Source organism: Miscanthus floridulus, chromosome 18 (assembly GCF_019320115.1).
Source record: "Miscanthus floridulus cultivar M001 chromosome 18, ASM1932011v1, whole genome shotgun sequence".
In the NCBI taxonomy this organism is placed as follows: domain Eukaryota; kingdom Viridiplantae; phylum Streptophyta; class Magnoliopsida; order Poales; family Poaceae; genus Miscanthus; species Miscanthus floridulus.
Genome location: NC_089597.1, coordinates 87537830 through 87559265, shown reverse-complemented (window position 1 = coordinate 87559265; position 21436 = coordinate 87537830). Strand labels below are relative to the sequence as shown.

General features: G+C 46.4%; 2 protein-coding genes across 2 annotated transcripts; both read right to left on the bottom strand.

Annotated features, from left to right (window-relative positions):
- Window positions 1-292: 292 nt before the first annotated feature.
- LOC136520058 ((S)-coclaurine N-methyltransferase-like) lies at window positions 293-8563 on the bottom strand. Its single transcript, XM_066513462.1, has 8 exons — window positions 8230-8563; window positions 2954-3062; window positions 2557-2781; window positions 2057-2156; window positions 1867-1977; window positions 1379-1462; window positions 1163-1221; window positions 293-655 (listed from the first exon to the last, which is right to left on the bottom strand). The coding sequence occupies exons 1-8, from the start codon at window positions 8420-8422 to the stop codon at window positions 463-465; spliced, it is 1074 nt and encodes a 357-aa protein (XP_066369559.1). The 5' UTR covers window positions 8423-8563; the 3' UTR covers window positions 293-462.
- A 2918-nt stretch (window positions 8564-11481) lies between these two features.
- Window positions 11482-12657, bottom strand: LOC136524128 (uncharacterized). Its single transcript, XM_066517595.1, has one exon. The coding sequence runs from the start codon at window positions 12655-12657 to the stop codon at window positions 11482-11484; it is 1176 nt and encodes a 391-aa protein (XP_066373692.1).
- Between the last annotated feature and the right edge of the window lie 8779 nt (window positions 12658-21436).

Genomic DNA, 21436 nt, shown 5'->3' with positions numbered 1-21436 from the left:
CATTTTCTTGGAGGGTCCGATTACAATTTTCAGTGTGATTTCTCTGAGATCAGGTATCTTGGTGAAGTGTTGTTCTGTACACCATTATCAGTAGCTAAAACTCCTCAGTTATGGCACACTTTGTACTTCTTATCTTAATAAATAACACACAGCTCTCCTACAACGTTTGAGGAAAAAAAATCCTCAGTTTGGATTATCCAAACCATCCTTTGTTTTCTTGCAAGAATTAGCCTAACTCTACAAAACATCTGAAGGCATAAAATATGGAACTAAGAACTGGAACTGCCCAGGATGAAATTTCACAACGTGATTCCAGATTTTATTTTTGAAACCACTACGAAGTATCTTATTGGTATGGGATACAAGTTGTTCGTCGAGGTACTTGACAAAATTACTCAAAACATATTGACTTTTGAATGGGTGCTTCCAAGTGGTTCTATGCTATACTGCTTGCAGTAACCTCTACTTCTTTTGGAACAAGTAATGTGCAACCATCCATTCATCTCCATTGTTGTATCCAAAAAGTTCAGCTACCGAGATGAAGAACGTCCGCCAATAAGCTATCCATTTGGTAGTTGATTCCTTCCCATAAGTTTTCTCGAAGATCGGTCTTATTGAAGTGATACTCTTGTCCATACGTTTTAGCCACTCCTCGCTGCACAAAAATGACCCCAAGTGCTTAAGTTAATCAATACACTGTACTGGATGTCGATGCACTTGTTGCCTGACATTTTGTCCTTTACAGTATAAAACACGACAGTGCAAATGGCAAAAAATGATAAATCCTCTACTTACAAGATAAAGCTTGAAATGCAACTTTTGCATTTCCTCACTAATAGTCACAGGAGTTGCTGACTAAAAAAATCAGTTTAGAATGCATGGATTATTACAGCGAGGATAGTTTGAAGCTTGAAAGGATATACTCCCTCCATCCATAAAAGAATACAAATCTAACATAGTACCAAGTTAAATTATCTTGAGTTTGACTAACTATAAATAAAAATTATCAATATTTATAATATTAAATAAGTATCATTAGATTTGTCATGAGTTTGGTGCCATAAATACTAATATTTTTACATATATGTTTAGTCAAAGTTTGGACAAATTAACAAAGAATGTATCTAGATTTACATTTTTTTTGGACAGAGGTATATAGTACCTAGTTCTCGCATAATGCGTGCCACTGACAAGCCAATGATTGACCACAGATACATCTTCCTGCAGTAATATAGTCAGTAAAATATCAATAACCGCATGTTATCAGAGTCAGTAAATATAAACATTTGTAAGAGTATTGATTGATAGCCGGTCAACCGGTATTCATACTTAATGCACGAGAGCACTCCTCAAAAAAGAAAGAATGATTGGACACTACCTGAAAGTAGAGAAGTAGGTTTGCAGATGGCATTGTTCCTCCACTGAAGAAATACCTCGTGATCCAATCATCATCATTTTTATCCTGTCAAATTGTGAGGTGATGAAAGTTAACATAATTGTTGAAGTATAAGTGAATTGCTCACTTCTCCCCATTAGCTTAAGCTTTTGGATTAAACTGGTCGTTGCATGCATCTCAATATGGTATCAAAGCCAAGTTTTGAATTCGAATCCTGGCAAAAAAAAATAATTGTTGCTCGCTCCTAGTCCACGTCTGACAGTTTACATGGAATGCGTTCAGTATGGATCAGATATTGAAAACTTAAGTTCACATGGAATGCCTTAGATATTGAAATTAAAACTATGCTGCGTGCATCCGACAGATTAGCTACAACTTTGTGCACCAGCCAAATACAAATACAGGTACACAGTTTATTAGGTGGTGGAATGCACCAAATGACCAGTGAAAATGCAGGATCATTAATCTACCTCAAAATGATATGGAAATGTTTTGTGGCAGAAGAAGTGAACAAATAGTAGGCCGTCCTCTTTCATCCACCTGGATATCTTCTTAAGAAGTGACTTGTAGTTTTTCATGTGCTGCATAATGGGCCATGACAAACGATCATTTGCCTTGATGAATATTGAAAGCACAGCAAGACACCAAACTGAATCATACCTCAAACATCTCTATAGATATGATCCTGTCAAAAGAGCGCTCCATCTCAAACTTGCTGATGTCTGCTACAATTATCTCAACATTTGACAACTCATTTTCCCTGAAACAGAATTGAAGTGGCAATGTGGCATAACAAAGCATTACCGGAAGGGAAATCAAAGTTAGACCAAATGGTGGTAGATCTGTCTGCATATCTAGCAAATCTACATGCATGTGAAAGATAATTTTTTGTCAATAGTATGGTTAAAATAACAGAAATAGGTCTTGACAATTATATCCTTAAACAGTTCATGATATTTGAACTTCATTATTTGCAAGTTTTCAACAGCTGCAGAATTGACAGCAATATAACAACATGATGAACATGAAACAAATTGCAGTGAGAGGAATAGTCTGCAATGGTCACTTAGAAGGGTTACATGGAACATAAGTTGGCACTACATGTAAAAATAATCAACTGACTCCATGTACCACCGAAGCACTGAAACCATTACGCTTACCGACATTGCTCTTCTATAAAAGCCTTTTGTGTAGTAGAGTTGCATATCCCTGTTACACTGCAGTTCCTATATTTCTTTGCAATGTACAGCGAAAGGGATCCCCATCCACATCCAACATCTAGGATGCTCTGGCCATCTTGTAGTTTTGACCTCTCACAGTACAGATCCATCATTGCAACCTCAGCATCTTCTAGGGTGCTTGAATCATCAGGGAAGTAGCAGGAACTGGAAGATTCAATGTATTCGTGTGGATTAACCAAAGAGAATATGTCTTTTGCTTAAACTAAGGAGTGGGAGTATACACACTGCACCATCAGCCACTCATATAAACAGACCTCTTCCTAGTATACCATCTGACCAGAATGTCTTTTGCTAAAACTAAGGAGTGTGCACAAACCTGTATTTGAGATTCCTTCCAAGCACTAGCTTGAAAAATGCAGTTGGCAACTCATAATGTTGGGCTTTAGCTTTGTCTGTTTCAATGGCAATGGGCATCTCTTCAAGAGCTGCATCACGGAAAACACGCAGCACAATAATGAGAAATTCGATTCCTAACTCCTAAGAGATCAATAGCATCACAAAACTAGTAATCAATCAGGGTATCGCTCTGGTGGCTAGGTTAGTCTTTACTGAAACATTAGATAACAAAACAGATACATATTGGCATCTGTTAGTCATCATTGGAGCCTCAGAGGATTGTAATGCAGGGTTGATGATACTTTGGGCCAGATTGGTACAACTTAACGGCAAACTATCCCAAAGAGGGCCTATGTTGCAACAACACATGATCTCGGTTGCTCCCGTAGTCCCGTCGCCGGCCCCTTCCCCGGTCCCCCGACTTCCCCCTCCGCCCCTCCCAGTCAGTCGTCCGCCCGGAGCTCCAGATCCACGGACACGGCGCCGTTCTCCTGCTCCTCCGGGTCCAGCAGTCCAACAGCTGTTCTCCAGCAGTCGGCTAGGGGCTCCGTCGAGAGGCGCCGGGGAGCAGCAACGGCCAAGAGATGCCGGCGCGCAGCGGCCAGGGGCGGCCGGCGATGGCAAGCTCCGCCCTGGGGCGCCGGCAAGCAGTGGGCAGGGGCGTCGGCGTGCAGTGACCCCCACCACTCTCTGGCCCGCTGACCGTTGGGCCCCGCGCACCTGTGTCCCAGACCGGTGGGTCCGCCCTGTCAGCCTCACCCCTCCCTTTCTCCTGCCACCCGTCGCCGAGCCGGACTCTGCTCCGACGGCAACCGCCAAATCCCGAGAATCCTGGCCCTCCTTTGGCCTGATCCCCACGCTGAGCGGCCGGAGCGGCCGAGCCCCTGTGCCGCGTCGCCCCATCTAGCCCTTCGCAGCAGCAGCCGCCGCGCCCCAGAAGCCAGAGCTCCCAGCGCCGAAGCTAGGGTCCACGGATCCTCAAAAGGGCAAACCAAGAGACAGAACCACGGATATGTCAAGAAACGTGTGGTCCATGCTGGTGATCTTCTTGATCTGCCTCTTTGTTTGCCCTTTGAGGATCCGTGGATTCTCATGGAACTTCTCCTCCTGGTCTGCGGCCACGCGGTAGCCGACTTCGCCATGGATGGAGCACAGTCTGCTCGAGAACGCGCGGTCGTCGTTTGGGCATGTAGGCTTCTAGCTGTCTGGGAGGTTGCATCTTCTTGGATTAGAAATGTGGCTTGCCTGCCTCCTGCGCGCCTGTACAGGTTTGGATGTGCATTTGCATAATATTGCACACGCAGCAGTTTACAGACAGTACCTTCCATTTAACACTGAATGACTTTTTTTACTGTCGCATGGATGTGCATGTCTTCGTTTTGATGATTGATATAATTCACCATCCAGGGTGGTTAGAAGAAAACAGCACTGCCTTGTCTTCGTTTTGATGATTGGAATACTGAACTTCAAATCAGAGCATTGTGTCTGTGCAGCTCTGTATAATGGATGCAGTACCCTGTCTTATACTGTGGCACTTTGTAATTCTTTTGCAAATTTATTTTCTCATCTTCTCTCTGAAATTGTTTCCAAATAGTCAACCTATGCTGCGACAACTCAATGTGCCATGCATTTTAGTTGAGGCATGTTGTTAGCAAATTGGAATAATAAAATGGAGATTCTCTCTTTTCTTCAATGTAATCTGACTGATCTATGTTGTAGTGCAGAGTGAATCCATATTATACGTTGTCATTTTTCGTGCATTATATCCTGACATCCGTCTCACAATAATCTCTCTCCCTCTACTTTCAGATATAATTACAGTTGACCTTAGTGTTCAAAGGATGACCAGGTATTTTGTTTCCCATTTCTCTTCAACTGTTGTCACATTACTAGTGAGCAGGTAATTGGTCACAGAGGAAGCAATCTCATATTCCTAATGAAAAAGAAAATTCAGAGATTCAGAGTTCAGGAAACCAACCCGTTTTAGTTTCTTCTTGGTTGCAAGTACGCACTGATGATGCATGATAAATCAGAAGGTGCTATTTGCTTTTGTCCTACCTTATGCGGGAATTTAGGATATGCAACCAGACTTAATTTTTTTTTTTTTGACTTTTGTTTTCTTTCCTTTTCCATATCCTGTGTATCCTAGCTTATGGCCACTGGGAGACCAGGTAAATGCTTGATCAGTTTGGTGATTTTTTTACTCCCTTCATATGTGTTTAACTAATGTTACCTTTTTTTGCTTTTGTTTTAATTTTGCAAGCTGGGGGCTAATAACAAGAGGGATTTCCTTCCTCTTTATTGAACTGGAGGTATGGATCTTGAGGTTATCAGAAAAAAAAATTACACATGACTATGATTATAGGAAGCAAGAGCTTTTTTTAGTTCTGCAATATGGTTCAGTGACCCTCAGAAAATGCTTGCGCACTGTCAATTTGGTGTTTTTTGCATGGTTTTTCGAGGAAAAAAAATGTTGTTCTTTAATCTACCTGCAGAGCATTATAGGTGATAGGGAAATAGATGTTTTAGTCCATAGAGATCCATGGTCAGGCTTCTCACTACTAGCGCTGGTGGTTAGTGCAGTTCTCTAGATTTCTACTCAGTTTATAGGTTTCTTGAGGGACATTCCTCTGCTTAATTCAATTGTTCCCCAAACCAACGTACACATTCCTCTCTCTTACTCATGGTACTTAATTCAATTGTTCCCCAAACCAATGTACGTAGTACACGTTCCTCTCTCTTTATCATGGTGCCACAGTGGATTAAAGTTCCAAATTACTTTAGTCTTCAGGGATTCAGTGTGAGTGATCCCTGGTGACTGGTGTGACTGAGCCCTATCAGCAGTCAGCTCCCATAATCATGCAGAGAAAATGAAAACATAGAGTTTGATAGGGATTTGTTGGAACTTCCTGTCACTTATCTTTTACTCTAATTAAATTAGTTTTCTGAGCTCTAAACTTGGTTGAGTATTTAAACTTGCCAGGAGTGTAATGTAGGACTTTTAATGTCCCATTTTAAGTATATTCACACAAACAGGTACTCTATCTGAAGACATCTCTTGTGTTTTTCCCTGCCATAGTGATGGGTCCTTGGTGTGGGTTCAGAAAATAATCAGTGTTTTTTTCTGCCCTGCATGTTTTGGTCCAATGAAATTGGTATGCCTGGTCACTAAGGACATGCCTTATCTTATTTAATTTCCTCACAGGCTGCAGCTTATGGCACTTGGACTCTAATATAATGAGGTTTAATAGGGTTCAGTTTGGTATTTGTTAGTGCGAGATAACAATGTGTTCCTTGCATTCCCTACCAGTCTCATAACATAGCAGTCCTTGTTTTGCTTAGATACTGACCTTTTGAAACAACAATATTCATTTGCTGCATGAATCGACAAGTTCCATTTTTTTGCAGTGAAAGGTATTCTTTAATCCCCTGCGATATATGAAAAATGTAAGTAACTGCTCTTTTGGTGCTTCCACATTAGCTTTCTGTTGGAGAAATCTTTGTGAAAAAAATAGCATACTGCTATTTGATTCATCGCTTCCTCTTTGCAAGGCATGTGCTATTTTTATAGGAATTACTATGTCTCAGCTGCTACTTGGTTGTCTTAGCTTTACCACATTGTCAACGTAAAAATTTATTTTACCTTGCCTTCTTTTCATCATTTAAAGGTAAATCAGTGTTAACAACTTTGAGATTCTTTTCAGCATTCCAATACTGTTAAACATTTTTGCACAGTTCTGTATCGCCTTGCACATTACTAATATGTTTCTGTAAAGCCACATTAAATAAATTCTCATAATTGATTAGTGCATCCTGTTTTTCAATATTACAGCGATCTTGTGTATGATCTGTCAATTCTGAGCAAGCACTTGACAGAGCTGGATTTCTCTACAGTGTTGACCATCCTAACCATCATAGTTATTCATGTATAGAGTACTGTACTCTCTTTTTCTGTTTCTGAGTGAAGCTGGGAATATGCTTTCATCTAAATGGGCAGGTTGTGGAATGAAGTTGCCCATTCATATTTTTGAGTCCAAGGGCTACCTCATCAAGAACAATGGCCTATCTATGTTGACATATTGAGAACAAGTGTCTCCTGTAATATGTTATGTTCATGTCAACTTATTATATCAATATAATGTGCCGTTACTAAATATTGGGTCTTAGTGTTATTCATTCTTTGTCAAGGTCATTTCATTTGACAAATAAAACCACAAAGTTATCGCGCGCTCATGGGCGTGCACAAATTACTAGTCTACAAAAGAGGGGTGGCCTCATCAGAAACATTGTGTTTTGTGTAAAAATGGACCTTTGGAGACAAGGCTTCATCTCTTTGCTATGCCTTTTGCAAAGGCCGTTTGAGGCCAAGTGTTATCTTGGGAAAATCTCATGGTGCAGCTGTTGCAACAGGACCCTGAATGCATTGCCAGGGTGGGAAGATGCAGCAAGCAAGATTCCAAAATAGGGTTGTAGACGTTTCAACGGAATACTAATCTATATTGTGTGGAACTTGTGGAAGAAGAGGAATATGAGGATGTTTGAGAACGAGTTCAAGACGGCATAGCAGGTTGCCTCCTTGGCCAAAGAGGACATAGTGCAAAGGCGTAGGACATTTTCCTTTGAGGGGTGAACACACTGACGGTGGGAGGGGTGTTTCTAATTTGGTCCTGCGATCGGCATGATTGGCCCAGTGGGCGCCATGTGTACATAAAACATTCTTTTCTATACTTATTTGAGTGGCAGAGCTCCTGTCTTTTCTTTAAAAATAAATAAAAATAAATCTCCATCTCGTATTTTGAGTTAACCAATCTCGGTTTTGATTAAGTTTATAAGCAATAATATCAGCATTTGTATCTCCAAAATAAGTTTACTATGAAAATATATGATGTGATTAATCTAATGATGCTTTTCTTGTATCACAAATATTAATATTTTTTATATATTTAGTCAAAATTTGATATTGTTTAACTCATCGAAAAAATGTGATATGTAGTCTTTTTTTTTGGACGGCGGTCAACCTAACACCCCATATATTCCCGTTGAATATTTCCCACGGACACCCCCACGACCACGATCCACGAATGCCTTATCCGACCTTTAACTGCAACCGCCGCGCGGCGGTTGGGGTGGCGGAACACTCGGTACGGCGGCGCCGATGTACTCGATACCTACAGCGGGCCGTTGGCAGTTGGAAGACTGTACCCGGTACTCGGGACTTGCAACGGACAAACTGGAGGAGCTGTACTCGGTACTTACAGCGGACAAACTGCAGGAGCTGCTGCAGCTGGAGCGGCGCGGAGGGGAGGTAGCCCTGGCGGAGGCGCTGCGCGAGCAGGAGCCGCGTCAGGCGCCGGGTCACCGCGTCCGGGATGAGGTTGCGCTCCAGTGCCACCAGCGCAGACCGCGTCGCCACCTCGTAGGCCCGCTCGGCCACGGACGCTGCCACCATGCTGACCGTCGCTGTGCGGGTGCGCGGAGGCGGCCTGCTGGAGCTGGAGGGAGAAGGAAGGAAGTGACGAGACAGGACAGGCTTGGCGTTGCGGCGTAGATTGGGCGAGCATCTATCGGCCGCGGGTTGGTGGTGGTGGGAGTTTCGTGTGAATGCAGACCAGCCACGTCGGTGCTACAGCGCGCGCTATTTTTCAACAGTATTTTTCTATTTGTAGTTTTTTTTCCCCAAATGAACATATATGCTAAGTCAAGACCATAAATCCAAGTAGATAAGTTGTACCAAAAAAAATATACAATCAACTAAACTACACTTAAGGGACTGTTTGTTACTACTCAGCTTCACTAGTGAATCAATTTTTTTAAGCTTCACGTCCATAAAACAGCTTCACCAGTAAAGCTAAAACTATTTTCATAAATGTTTGGTAAAACAATTTCTTCGAGTAGATAGCAGAGAGAAAGGTAGGAGAAGCTAGTATTTTTAGCTTCATCTAGAGATACGCACATGTGAGAGGAGCTAAAACTGTTTTATTCGAAGCTAAAAACAGTTTTACGAAGGTAGAGTAGAAGCTCCACCAAATACACCCTTAGTTTCGATGTGTTCATAATAAAATAATATTATTTGAATTTAAACAAGATCGAATTTGAAATGGGCTATGAAAACAAATCGAAATGTGCAGCGGGCAATAGGGGTGATGGCCCCGTTCGTTTCGCTGAAAAAACAAGCCGAAACACTATTCCAGCTGATTTGTTGCGAGAGAAAAACACCGTTTCGGCTGAAAAAACAAACTGAAAAGTACGGATTATAAGACAAGTGAACAGGGCCGATACCTGGCAAATCGTCTAGTGGCACTGTACCCACGCGAACTGAGCCTAGCTCAATTGGTTAGATTCTTTGTGGTGGAACATGTCCATCCGGGTTCAAGTCCTCGACTTGGCATGGGTGCTCGCATTTTTCTGGATTTATTCCAAAATTTAACGGCGTTGTGCTTTTAATGGTAGGCGACATTTCCGTCGACAGCGAGACGCCTGTGGTGACTTCGCCAATCTCGAAATCTGCCGACGCAGTCTTACGGGGGTGCTCATAGGGGTAGGGTTTGCGTACGTACGTTCACAGAGGTGAGTGTGCATATGTTGTGAGCGTCTGTGTCTGTACTGTGTAATTCGAAAAAAATGAGTGGTTGCCGTATAATCTAGTGTGTCTTTGTGGAACTTGGTTGATCATTCAGTGAGGCCAAATCCTTAGCCACAACCTAACCCAAAGTTGTGTGTTGTATGATCCCATGGTGACACCTCGGCGGATCATTTGGTGGAGCCCAACTTGATTTATAGCCTATTCATTTGTTGGTTTCAACTAGAGCTTATTAGCTAGTCAGTCAACAGTATTTTTCTCTCACAACAAATCAGTACTAGCTGAGCTTATCAATTCAGAAACCAACCAACGAACAGACCGTTAGTGAAAAGTTGGCTAGATTACTACAGTGTACCATAGGATCCGATGGTGACTTTGTGACTCCTGAGCGTATCGTTTGGTGGGGTCAAACTTGAGTTTGTGACAAGTTGGCGAAGTCTCCGTACTGCATCATGCGATGCGGTGACTATGGCACTCCAGCATATCATCTAGTGGGAAATGTTTTATATATTCCCTGCTAGCAAATGGAGAAAAAAACATATCAGCAGCAACATATGTCCCGATAAAGGCAGTGGAGGTAAGCGGCTTATTCGGACGGCTAGCAGGCCCTTCATCCTCTATATAAGTTCAGCTCCTCTATTCATGCCCCGCTTAGATGCCACCCAAAATTCAAAAATTTTCAAGATTCCCTGTCACATCAAATCTTGCGGCACATGTATGGAACATTAAATATAGGTAAAAAGAATAACTAATTGCACAGTTTGCCCGTAATTGGCGAGACGAATCTTTTAAGCCTAAATAGTCCATAATTGGACAATTTTTGCCAAATACAAACGAAAGTGCTACAGTAGCCCAAAGCCAAAAATTTTCGCATCTAAACGGGGCTCAATGGCACAACACGATAAATTTTGGATCGTGCCAGCGTGGAACAAACGCAAGCGCTATGTTGTGCTTAAGATCTTAGCATGATTGGCTACATGTCACCAAATGTATCTTGGACCATGCTTGGACCAACATGGCATAAAAGAACCCATCTATTGGTATTTGCCTTCGATCTATAGATCTATCGTAGCAATGGTCATCCTTGAAAACACGAAATATACCTTCCGTTCATTGTATTGTAGCAACTTGTTAGTTTTATAAGAACAAATAAATGCTAGTAAATTAGACATTATTGTCTACAACATCCTCTAGAATAGTCTGAAGCACCCGATCAAATCTCGGTATGATGAAAACTATGCAAGATGACAAGGGTACGATTGGTTGATTGCATATATTGGAGCTAGGCTCACGGGATTCAAGTCAGATGATTAGTTGGTTGTATGGCTCCACGGGCCTAGTTCTGTTCACGCAAAAAAACTCTCTTAGCCTAGCTCTCGAGACACAGGGATTTTAGGTGTTTCTTCAAAGCCTGGCTCGCCAGATGCGAACAGTTACTAGGTAAGGACATTATTAGCATATTTTAAGTGATATTAATGTATTTCAAACAATATTAAGCATGACTAAGATAAGTTAAGATCAATAAAAATGGTTGCATATAACAAATACTACCGTGATTGTGTTTACTTGCCTAATTTCTCATGCAAGCAACCAAACATTGTCTCAGCTCCACCAGGCTAACTAGATGCAAGCAACGAAACATGCTAGTGTTGTATTTTGGGTCACGATTGTTGGCGACAGTCTTTGGAGACAGGCCTCGACTCTTGAGAAACATTGAGGCTCTTATTCACCCCTGTCCTCTCGTAAGAGTTTCAGTCTGTTTTCACTTTTCAATCTGTGTGCTGTAATGTCCTCAGTTTCAATTGGTTCGTCCTCAACGTTGGCAGTTCATTTTTTGTACACTATACATATATGAATTCCTCACATTTCAAGTCTCCGCGCTAAGAAAAATAGTATATATTCGATTAAGGCTCAACCCAAGCAGGGAACTACGCGCTCTGCGCCTCCAAGAACGCGTGGAACTCCGCCCTGGCCATCGCCAGACGCGGCGTCATGCACGGCGACGATGGGCACGACGCCGCCGCATCCGCCACCACCGCCGTCGAGAACCTCACGTGCCTCTGCGACGACGTCGACGGCCTGGCCGAGTCGATGAGCCGCGACGACGCCGAGTTCTTCAGGATTCCCCTCGTCGCCGCGGGCGGCTCGCCGTCGAACACGAACGCCATCTTGACCAGCGCCTCCGCGTCGTCGTCCGCGCAGCTGGTCTTGGCCACCTCCGTCGCGTGGCAGTCGACGGCGTCCACGGGCGGCGGTGGCGGAGGAGGAGGAGGAGGGCTCCACGACCCGCACTCGAACCTCTCCAGCGACGCCACCCGCGACGCGCTGCTGCGGCGAGGCCTCAAGCCCGACTGCTGCCGCCTTTGCATGCTCGACGACACGGCCGTGCCCGCGGTTGTGGTGCCGGCGGCGAAGGCGGCCGCGGGCTTCCTCTTGGAGAAGCCCGGGAAGAGCATGCACAGAGCGCCGCACGTGAAGCCGTCCTCCGCGGCGGCGAGCGTCTTGGGCTGGACCGGCTCCGGCTCCTCCTCGTCGTCGTGCGGCGCCATGGTCCTGCACTCGGCGCGGGACGCGGACCTCGACAGCGTGGACGGCGCGGGCGCGGCGACGAGCCGGGCGAGCGCGGCCGAGTGCTGGCGGGCGAGGGAGCGTAGCGCGGACGCGGAGGTCGGGCTGTGGGTGGCAGGCTGCTGTTCCCACTTGGCGCCACCAGCACCTGGACGAGCGCCGGCGTGCACCGGGGAGGAGGCCGCCGAGCACGGCAGGCTGGCGCCGACGAACGTGGGCCGGCGGAGAGGCGGCAGGATCGGGGACGACTGCACCACCACCTCCGTGAGCACGGAGGGAGCTGAGAGCGGCGAGTCCTCGTCGGCCACCATGCCCAGGCAGCGCAGCGACGCGGGGTCCACGGGGATCTGATGCTCCTTCACCGTGGATGGCGACGCTGGCGGGGCCGGGCTCGGGCTCTTGCCGCCGCGGTCCGCCGGCGCGGAGCCTTCTGCTCCTTCCTGTGGCGTCTCCTCCGCCACTGGCCGCGCTTCGCTCATGGCGTAGGGCTCCGCCGCCGCCGCTGTGGCTGCTTCATCCCCCTCGCGGGACTGCATCGCCGTGTACCACAACGACATGTATGGACTTGTATTGGCGGATTGGTGCATGAGCTGACGAAAAACTGATCGTGCGAGCGGGCTGCTTAAAACAAATGGCGGTTTGACAATTTACATGCACGGTGGCGGTGCGTAGTGGGGAGCATGAAAGGAGAAAGGCATCACGACGTGGTACGTGATCGTCATGTACATCTTGTACTCCTAGTATTGGCGCCTTAGTGCTTCACCATAACACTATGATAAAAATAAAAAAATACAATAAAAACTTTAGTCGAGTATGATAATCAAACGACGTTCAGAGTCCGACACTTCTTAAAAGAACAGCAGCAGCAGACTCCCGGGCTGCTTTGGGTTGAGAATTCATATATAATACTAGCAAAAACCAAAATAAAATACTTAATGTAGAAATTTTCCAGTTAAAATAGATCTCAATTGACGCTTTTAGAGTTCAGGCGATCGCCACCACATAAGGACATACCCAATGCCTGAAAGAACGGTCATGTTTCTCCAATCTTATGTGAATCACTTCTTTTGTAGCAACACACAAGAAGCACCCACATTGGTAATAAAAAGTTATCATCATAGATAAAAAAAAACATTTGGTAATAAAAGGTGTTATCCTTGTTATGCCCAACTAAGCTCAATTGTTCAAATTATCGTAAATTTGATGAACTTTATAGAAAAAATTGTTTACATATAACATCTATCATATCAATATGAAAAAATATTTTCTAGTAGTACAAACTTGGTGTCATAAATATCGACGCTCTTTTTTATAAAGTTGATCGAACTTAAAATAGTTTGACGTACGACGACTCGAAAAATTAATTTAATTTGGGACAAAACACAAAAGGAGTAGTTGGGTACCTTCTTAATTAATACGGAGTTGTTAGAGTCCGGACGCTCGCACCCTGCTGCACCCCCCGTGTAATGCGCCCGCCCACCCGCCTACCGTGCTTCACATGGGGGCCCACGCCGCTTCGTTTCCCATGCATGCACTCATGTCAATCTGCCGCTCGCGCCCCCTCCGCTCCCACACGCATGCACGGGAGCCAGCTGTTGCAAGCATGTGGTTGCTGTAGGTGGGTACCACTACAACATGTGCAATACCAGATGAAACATTTGCAACATACGTCTAAAACTAGATGAAACATTTGGGGCATACACTTAAAACACCATTGCAACATGTCCAACATCCCGATCTACTTTTGGAACATCCAGATGCAACATTTGCAACATACAAAGAAGACAGATGAAACATTTGAACACATGCGTCTAAAACACTTGCAAAAGAACACTTGAAAAGCCATTGCAAACATACGTAACATCCAGATAAAACACTCGCAACATATGTGTCCAACATATGCAACATGTAAATAAACACACTTGCAACATACGTCAGAAAAACAGATCGAACATTGGGGATAGACGCTTGCAACATACGTGTACAACCCTTGCAACATCTGCAACATCCCAATCTACTTTTGGAACATCCGTATAAAACACTTGCAACATATCTCTAAAACATTTGAAACATTTGAATTGTACACTTGCAACATGCATGGTATCCCAGTGCGACCTCCTCCGCCGTCTGCATCGGGGCGCAGCCGTAGTAGGAAGCGAGGTCGGAGGGCTTCCGCACCAGGGCCCGATGCTTCTCCTTGCGCTGGCGGCGCCTGTCGACGTCGTTGGGTGGGGCAGGCAGCGGAGAAGGAGCAGCAGGAGCACCGGGGTGGGCATGTGGAACAGCGATAGGAGCAACAGGGCGGGCGCGCGGAGCAGGAGCAGTGCTAGGAGTGGCGAGGCGAGCACGCGGAAGAGGAGTAGAAGCAATGGGTGTGGGATGGCGAAGCAGGAGCTGGAGCCGAGGCGACCGTGGTGTGGGGGTGGGAAACGCCGCGGCAGATGCGAATGGGAAAAATCTCTCTTTTTTGATAAACCGTGTATGCTGTGACGAGGGGAGCAGGCCTGTGAGCCGGTCCGTAGGTTCAGCTGGTGCGTCCGGATAGACAGACATGGGACGGACGTCCGTGGTGGAGCATTACCGTAATTGATAACCTATATCCTACCAGAATTATGAGGAAGCATGGTTATACAATGTTAGAGGAATGTGAAGTGGAACTACCCAATCCAACATGAGTTCTTAACAAACTCAGAATTCAAAGAATAATTGGTAACGCTATGTTTAATGAGATACTAACTAGCAATTACCAAATTTTCTTTTCTAGTTTGCTTATTGGCTTTTGACTACACTATCCATCAGGCCCACCACCGAGCAGCATTCAGTCGTGAACCGTGACCACGAGCACTACACCGCGCCCTTTGTGTCATTGCAACATCAAGTCACGATCCTTCAAGGGTTACTGCACTACTAGATGAAGATATAACACGTAGTGATACTATCAATGAATATAAAGTGAGCTTATTCCTTTGTTTATATTACGATATCAGTAAAAAATTGTTGCTATTTAATGTTGATACTTTCATGGTCTTCTTACGCTGGAGGTGTCGACAGAATATCGTCGGCAGTCCTTCGAGGGGTATTCCACGAAGGTAGATTGATCGGCAGAGAAGCGTGTGATCAAGAACAAGAAGGCAACAGAGACACATGAGTTAGACAGGTTTAGGTCGTCAGTATAACATAATACCCTACTCCTATGGTCTATTGGTTTGTATTAGCTATCGTATGATATTGTGTGAGTTTGGAGGGGGTCCCTGCCCGCCTTATATAATCCGAGGGGCAGGGTTACAAGTCTGTTAGATCTGAGAGATAATCAGAAAGTAATAACAGATTACAGGAATCTTGGGATCATACATATCCTAACAGATCTCGTAGTATCTTTAGGATATCTTCCCGGTGTCTTGCGGGAGGCGCCGAGCAGAGTCGTGCCCCACAAGGCTTCGCCTTGTGGGCTAGGCCGCCCCTAGGGGCGTAGCCCATATGGTCTGCCGTGGGTATCCGGGGTTGTACCCCCACAGCTAGTCTCCGAGCGCCTTGTACCCGTTGTGCAACACCGTCTTGAGCTTATCCGAGCAGGTGCGAACAAAGCCAAGCAGTTAAACTCATGGTCCAACCACCGTGATGAGTTGTCGAGCAGTTGTGAGCAGTTGCCGAGCAGCATGAACCATAGCCTAGCAGCGTGAACCATAGCCGAGCAATATAACCCAAGTACAGCTTACCATAAGGATGTAAGGAGCTCAAGTTCAGAATAAAAAATTGCTTCGCAATGGACCAAGTGTGCCCATTTAGAGTTCGACCACAAGAAAAGGAGATAATCTTCTTCAGCTTCAAGAGGCGCGGAGTCTTCCAGAATAAAACAAACACATTCACCACGAGGTGAAGTGTGCCCACTTAGTCTCTGAGCCTGACAGTAGATGACGTAGTCATGTGACGCCAGGGTCTAAAGTAGAAGAAAAATAGAAGACTAGCCGAGTAGGCAGCCAGTCCCCGGGCGTAACCCCGAAATAAGAAAAAGCACATTCACCGTAAGGTGAAGTGTGCTCACTTAGTCTCCGAGCCTGACAGTAGGTGACGTAGTCACGTGGTGCCAGGGTTAGAAAGTAGAAGACCAGCCGAGCAGGCAGCCAGTCCCCGGGCGTAGCCTCAAGATGAGAACAAGCACATTCACCGCAAGCTAAAGTATGCCCACTTAGTCCCCGAGACTGACAGTAGGTGACATAGTCACGTGGTGCCAGGGCCAGAAACATCAATCAACTTGGAGAAAACAGAATCACGGAGAAAACACCGGAGCAATGGCTGTACAGTAGTGATTACTGAACCGTAACGGTTGTCGAAGATGTCAACGAATATTTGGCGAGCCATAACAAATTATGGAGATAAATCAGCAATATGGGTTGGGGCTACACGAAGGCCCAGGTAACGGCCCACCTTTAGTTGCGGGGAATTTGGAGGAACGCAAATCACGGGAATGGTTTACCAAAAACCCTCGAATGTGAAGAGGTGGGGGGAGTGCTTTATAACTGTGCCGCCACACCCCACGCTCATGCCTTTGCCCATTTGCCATTTTGTCTTCCTTCTCTGCCATCGCATTTCCAGATTCACATCCACATGCACATCCGCCACTAATCTCAAACTAGATCTAAGAAATGGCGCCCAAGAAGGGAGCTGTGAAGCCGAAGAAGGCGTCCGCCGGAGCCAGCCGCGGTGAGGAATGGGTGCCGTCGAAGATGGGGAAGACAGAGCTCAATAGGATGGTGGCTGCAGGCTTTCTTCTAGACCGCGTCACCGCCGGATGGTGGCCAGCCAGCGATGAGCCCTTTCTGATGCCTAACACTGATGAAGTTGTAGTCTTTAAGGATTATTTCTGGCATGGGTTGGGGTTCCCTATTCATCCTTTCCTGTGGGATCTGTTGGAGTTCTGGATGATTAGTCTGTGCAATCTCCACCCAAACACCATATTACATATCTCGATCTTTATCCATTTCTATGAGACGTATCTGGTGGTTCTACCGCACTTCAACCTCTTCAGACACCTATTTTGGTTGAAGAAGAAGGGCGGTGGTGGTTCCAAGGTGGTCGGCGGTGTATATCTGCAGCTTTGGGATGGGATGACCAGCGAGTACATTAATGTACCACTGGACACTTCTCTAAAAGGGTGGAACTCCAAGTGGTTCTACATGAAGCAGAGCCACACTGCAATCTGCTGTGACATCCACCACATCCCGAAGAGCCAGAAGAGCTGGTTGGAGAAACCGAACAACGCTGACTTGGAGCAGGTGAGGGGGTTCCTTGACTTAATTAAAGGCATGGAGATTAACGGCGAACTAGTGGTGGCAAGCTTCATAGTGCATCGTGTCTAGCCCTGCAAGGAGAGGGCTCACCCGGGCTTTGACTTCAGGGGAGATGACGACGGGACTCGGGAGAGGACAGAGCGACTAACGAGGAAAGATGTGCAAGAGCAGGCCGCAGAGCTATTCACTCCCAACGCCTCGTTCAGCATGTCAAGGCAAATGAGGGCCTTCAACTATATAAATCCGCCTCCTTAGGTAACCATCTCGATTGTTTTGCTCATGTTGCTTTGTATCCATGATTGTTGCCGAGCAGTGAACTGATTCAGTTATGTAAAGATCCATTCGTAGGAAAGAGCGGTGTACTTCTTGGGCGTCCCGAGGAGCAATTGGTTGAAGGGTGTAGATTCTCAGCCACCACCATAGCCTGAGGAGGAAACCATCAATGTCTCGTCGGAGAGTCCATCCCGGTGTCGGAGAAAATCTAGGGGAAGAGGGTAGCGGTAGACAAGCCAGCCTAGAAGAAGAGGAAGACGGCGGCCACCGCTCCCCTCAAACCATGTGGCATCTCGCTTGGTGGCGACCAGACCACTTGAACGCAAAGGACCGCGGTGTTCGAGTGGTCGGATGACGATGAAATTTTGGTGGCTCATCCACCGAGCACTGAAACACCTCCGCACAGCACGCGTGTGGAGGAACAAGCAAAGAGAAGCGAAGAAGTCCCCGAGCAGCGAGCGAGGGGAGTCCCCGTGCAGCAGGCGATGGGAGGCCTCGAGCAGTAGGCGGAGGAAGTGAAAGCTCTAGTTTGGTTTTGGTGAATTGATGAAACTCTAAGTGCTAACCTAGTTTATCAAGTGATCATGAGATAGGTAGCACACTTCAAGTGGAGAAGCTAATGAAGATCATAGCATGACAATGGTGATAACATGACGACGATCAAGGCTTAAACTTGAAAAGAAGAAAGAGAAAAACAAAAGCTCAAGGCAAAGGTATAACTTGTAGGAGCTATTTTGTTTTGGTGATCAAGACACTTAGAGAGTGTGATCACATTTAGGTTTGATAGTCGTACTATTAAGAGGGGTGAAACTCGTGCCGGAATGCGGTTATCAAAGTGCCACTAGATGCTCTAACTCATTGCATATGCATTTAGGATCTAGTGGAGAACTAACACCCTTGAAAATGTTTGAGAAAATATGCCAACACATGTGCATAAGGTGATACACTTGGTGGTTAGCACATTTGAGCAAGGGTGAAGAAGACGGAGGAGATGCCAGTGTCGGTCAAGTGACCGGATGCTAGATCTGAATGCACCAAACGTTGACTGCCTGTGTCTGGTCGCGCTGACTCGGCGGTATAGTGGCTAGGGTTTACCACCGGACACTAGGCTATGTCCGGTCGAGGTGGACCGGATGCGTCCGGTCGAGGAGAAACAGTTTTTGACCCTTACTGTACTCGACCGAACGCTGGGGCTTCAGCGTTTGGTCAGTTTTGCTGGATCGTTCGGTCAGCTTCGTAGCCGTTGAAATCTGACGAACAACGTTTGAAGCTGGTGATGCATGGAGTCCATCGGACGACCGAACGCTGAGGGCTAGCGTCCGGTCAGTTTGACCGGAGCGTCCGGTCAGAGCGCAGTGTGCCTAGTGAAGGGATACAACGGCTCTATTCCGTGGGGGCTTCTATTTAAGCCCCATGGCTGGCTGTAGCTCACATCTTTGGCCATTTTCATTGACATAGCAACCTTGTGAGCCTAGCCAAAGTCCTGCCACTCAATTCCATTATTGATTCATCATTATAGTGAGATTGGGAGTGAATCCAAGTGCATTGCTTGAGTGATTGCATCTAGAGGCACTTGGTGTTCGTGTTTCGCTGCAGATTTCACTTGTTACTCTTGGTGGTTGCCGCCACCTAGACGGCTTGGAGCAGCGAGGATTGTTGAGCGGAGGGTGGTGATTGTCTCCGGCTCCGATCGTGGTGATTGTGAGGGGTTCTTGACCTTTCCCCGGCGGAGCGCCAAAAGGTACTCTAGTGAATTGCTCGTGGCTTGTGTGATCCTCATCTTGTGTTGGTTGTGCGGCACCCTATTGAGGGTTTGGTGTGTGAAGCCAATTAGCGCGTGAACCTCCAAGTGAGTGAATCGCCACAACGAGGAGTAGCTTGCCGGCAAGCAAGTGAACCTCGGTAAAAATCATTGTGTTCATCCTTTGATTCCGAGGTGATTGGTCTTCATTGTTATTCATCCTTGTGATTGATTGGTTCACTCGTCTACACGGCGGTATAACTATCTTGATCACTCTCTTTACATTATCGCAAACTAGTTGACAAGCTCTTTAGTGTAACTAGTTGTGAGAGCTTGCTTGCTTGGTTGGTGTGGCTCTTTAGTTAGCCTTTGAGAGCACACTAACATAGGGTAGTGTCAAACCTCTTGTGTGAATCGACACTATCTAAACTAGAATTGTGGTAGGTGGCTTGCATTTTGAGTAGGCTAGCGCAACACTTGCTTCGCCTCATAATTGTCTAACTATTTTGTTAAGTGTTGTTGTAGAAATTTTATTAGGCTATTCACCCCTCCTCTAGCCATTAGAACCTTTCAGGAAGTCCTAGAGCGGTGGGTGGAGTAGAGGCCGACGGTGGAGGAGGAGGGACCTCCACCTCGAAGCACAGGAGTCGACCCCATGGCCACGCCTGGGGGCTTGAGTACGAAGTGTCGGTTCAAGAAATTGTACCAATAGACCAAGTCGTAAGTATCCTTGCGTTGGAGTTACTTTAATGTCATTCCTTAGCTTATTTGCCACTCGATGAACTGATCTGATGTAGTGCGAAACATGCGGAGGATCTGACCCCGTCGGTCCAGACTATCGAATAGCCGAGGGCTGACCTCGGGGTGGAGGTAACGCTGGCGGCTCCTATCCTGGAGTCCCTGAGGGCTCGGTAGCCGAAGGAGGAGTCAACCGCTGGTACTGGTGGACTTGGTGATGACGAATGGGTGGCGTTGACAATGGACGAGTCAGCGGTAGTGCCCGAGGCAATGGCGGGAACCACCGGGTCTTCAGGAGCAAAGGCTGGAGGTGCTGGCGATACATCGGAGTCTAGGGCAGCAAAGCCGATGGTGCCCGAGGAGCAAATGGTGCCCCCTGAGGTGTCATAGGGCATGGTCGGACCCACTGTCTGGCCACGGAGCCCCCTGGTGGTGCCTCGAGCTACGGCGAAAGAGGACAAGGTGGAAGAGATCGAGCATGCTGAACCTCGACCTCAATCTATCTGAATCCTCTACAAGCGTGGCGATGAGGTTGTGGTTATCGAGGAGGAAGACACCACTAGGGAGATGAGGAGATTGAAGACCACCCTTGCCGGAGTGGTGAAACAAATCGAGGTCAGTACTACATCTAGAATGCTCGTCTATGACGTTGGAGATCGGAGTTCATCATTATCATTGTGCATTTGCTCGGACTGCCAAGCAGCGGCACCAATTGATAAAGAGGATAGAGCCCCTCACCGAGGAGAATGAAAAACTTAGAGAGGTGATGAACCTAATGGAGAGAAACATCCAGAGGGCCCGGCGCGAGCGAGACCTTGCTGAGTCCAATGCATGGGACCTAGAATACCAGAAGAAGGTCCTATCCAAATAGCTAGCAGCTGCGTCCGAGCAACTGTGGTGCCAGTTCGAAGAGCTAGCGAGTGCCTCCACGCAACTGGAACAGAAATCCGAGCACCTTAGAAGTGTATCTGAGTAGAAAGCAGGTACGGTATATCGACGAATATGCTTTGTGTTGTTGAACAGCCATATTTTTGGTGATGACTATTATGCTTGTAGTGCAAGACGCAGAGCTTGGCCAGCTGCGCTAGGCCCTCGAACAAATCCAAGAGGAGAAGGCGAAGGAGATAGGGCGAGCAGACAAACTGGTCGAGGAGCTAAACGGTGAGTATTCCCTGGTCGGAATTACTGCTAAAGTAGTTTCCTTGCTTGATGGAACTTTGTAATGCTTGCAAACTACCATCGGAGGGTCAAGGCATAGTTTGATGTGCTAGAGAA

Coding starts and splice junctions, on each gene's coding strand:
- LOC136520058 (XM_066513462.1), bottom strand. CDS start 8,422: ATGGTGGCAGCGTCCGTGGCCGAGCGGGCCTACGAGGTGGCGACGCGG. Junction 3,063..8,229: donor GCTCCTGCAGTTTGTCCGCT/GTAAGTACCGAG, acceptor TCCGTGATGCAG/CTCTTGAAGAGATGCCCATT. Junction 1,463..1,866: donor CATTTCCATATCATTTTGAG/GTAGATTAATGA, acceptor ACAATTTGACAG/GATAAAAATGATGATGATTG.
- LOC136524128 (XM_066517595.1), bottom strand. CDS start 12,657: ATGCAGTCCCGCGAGGGGGATGAAGCAGCCACAGCGGCGGCGGCGGAG.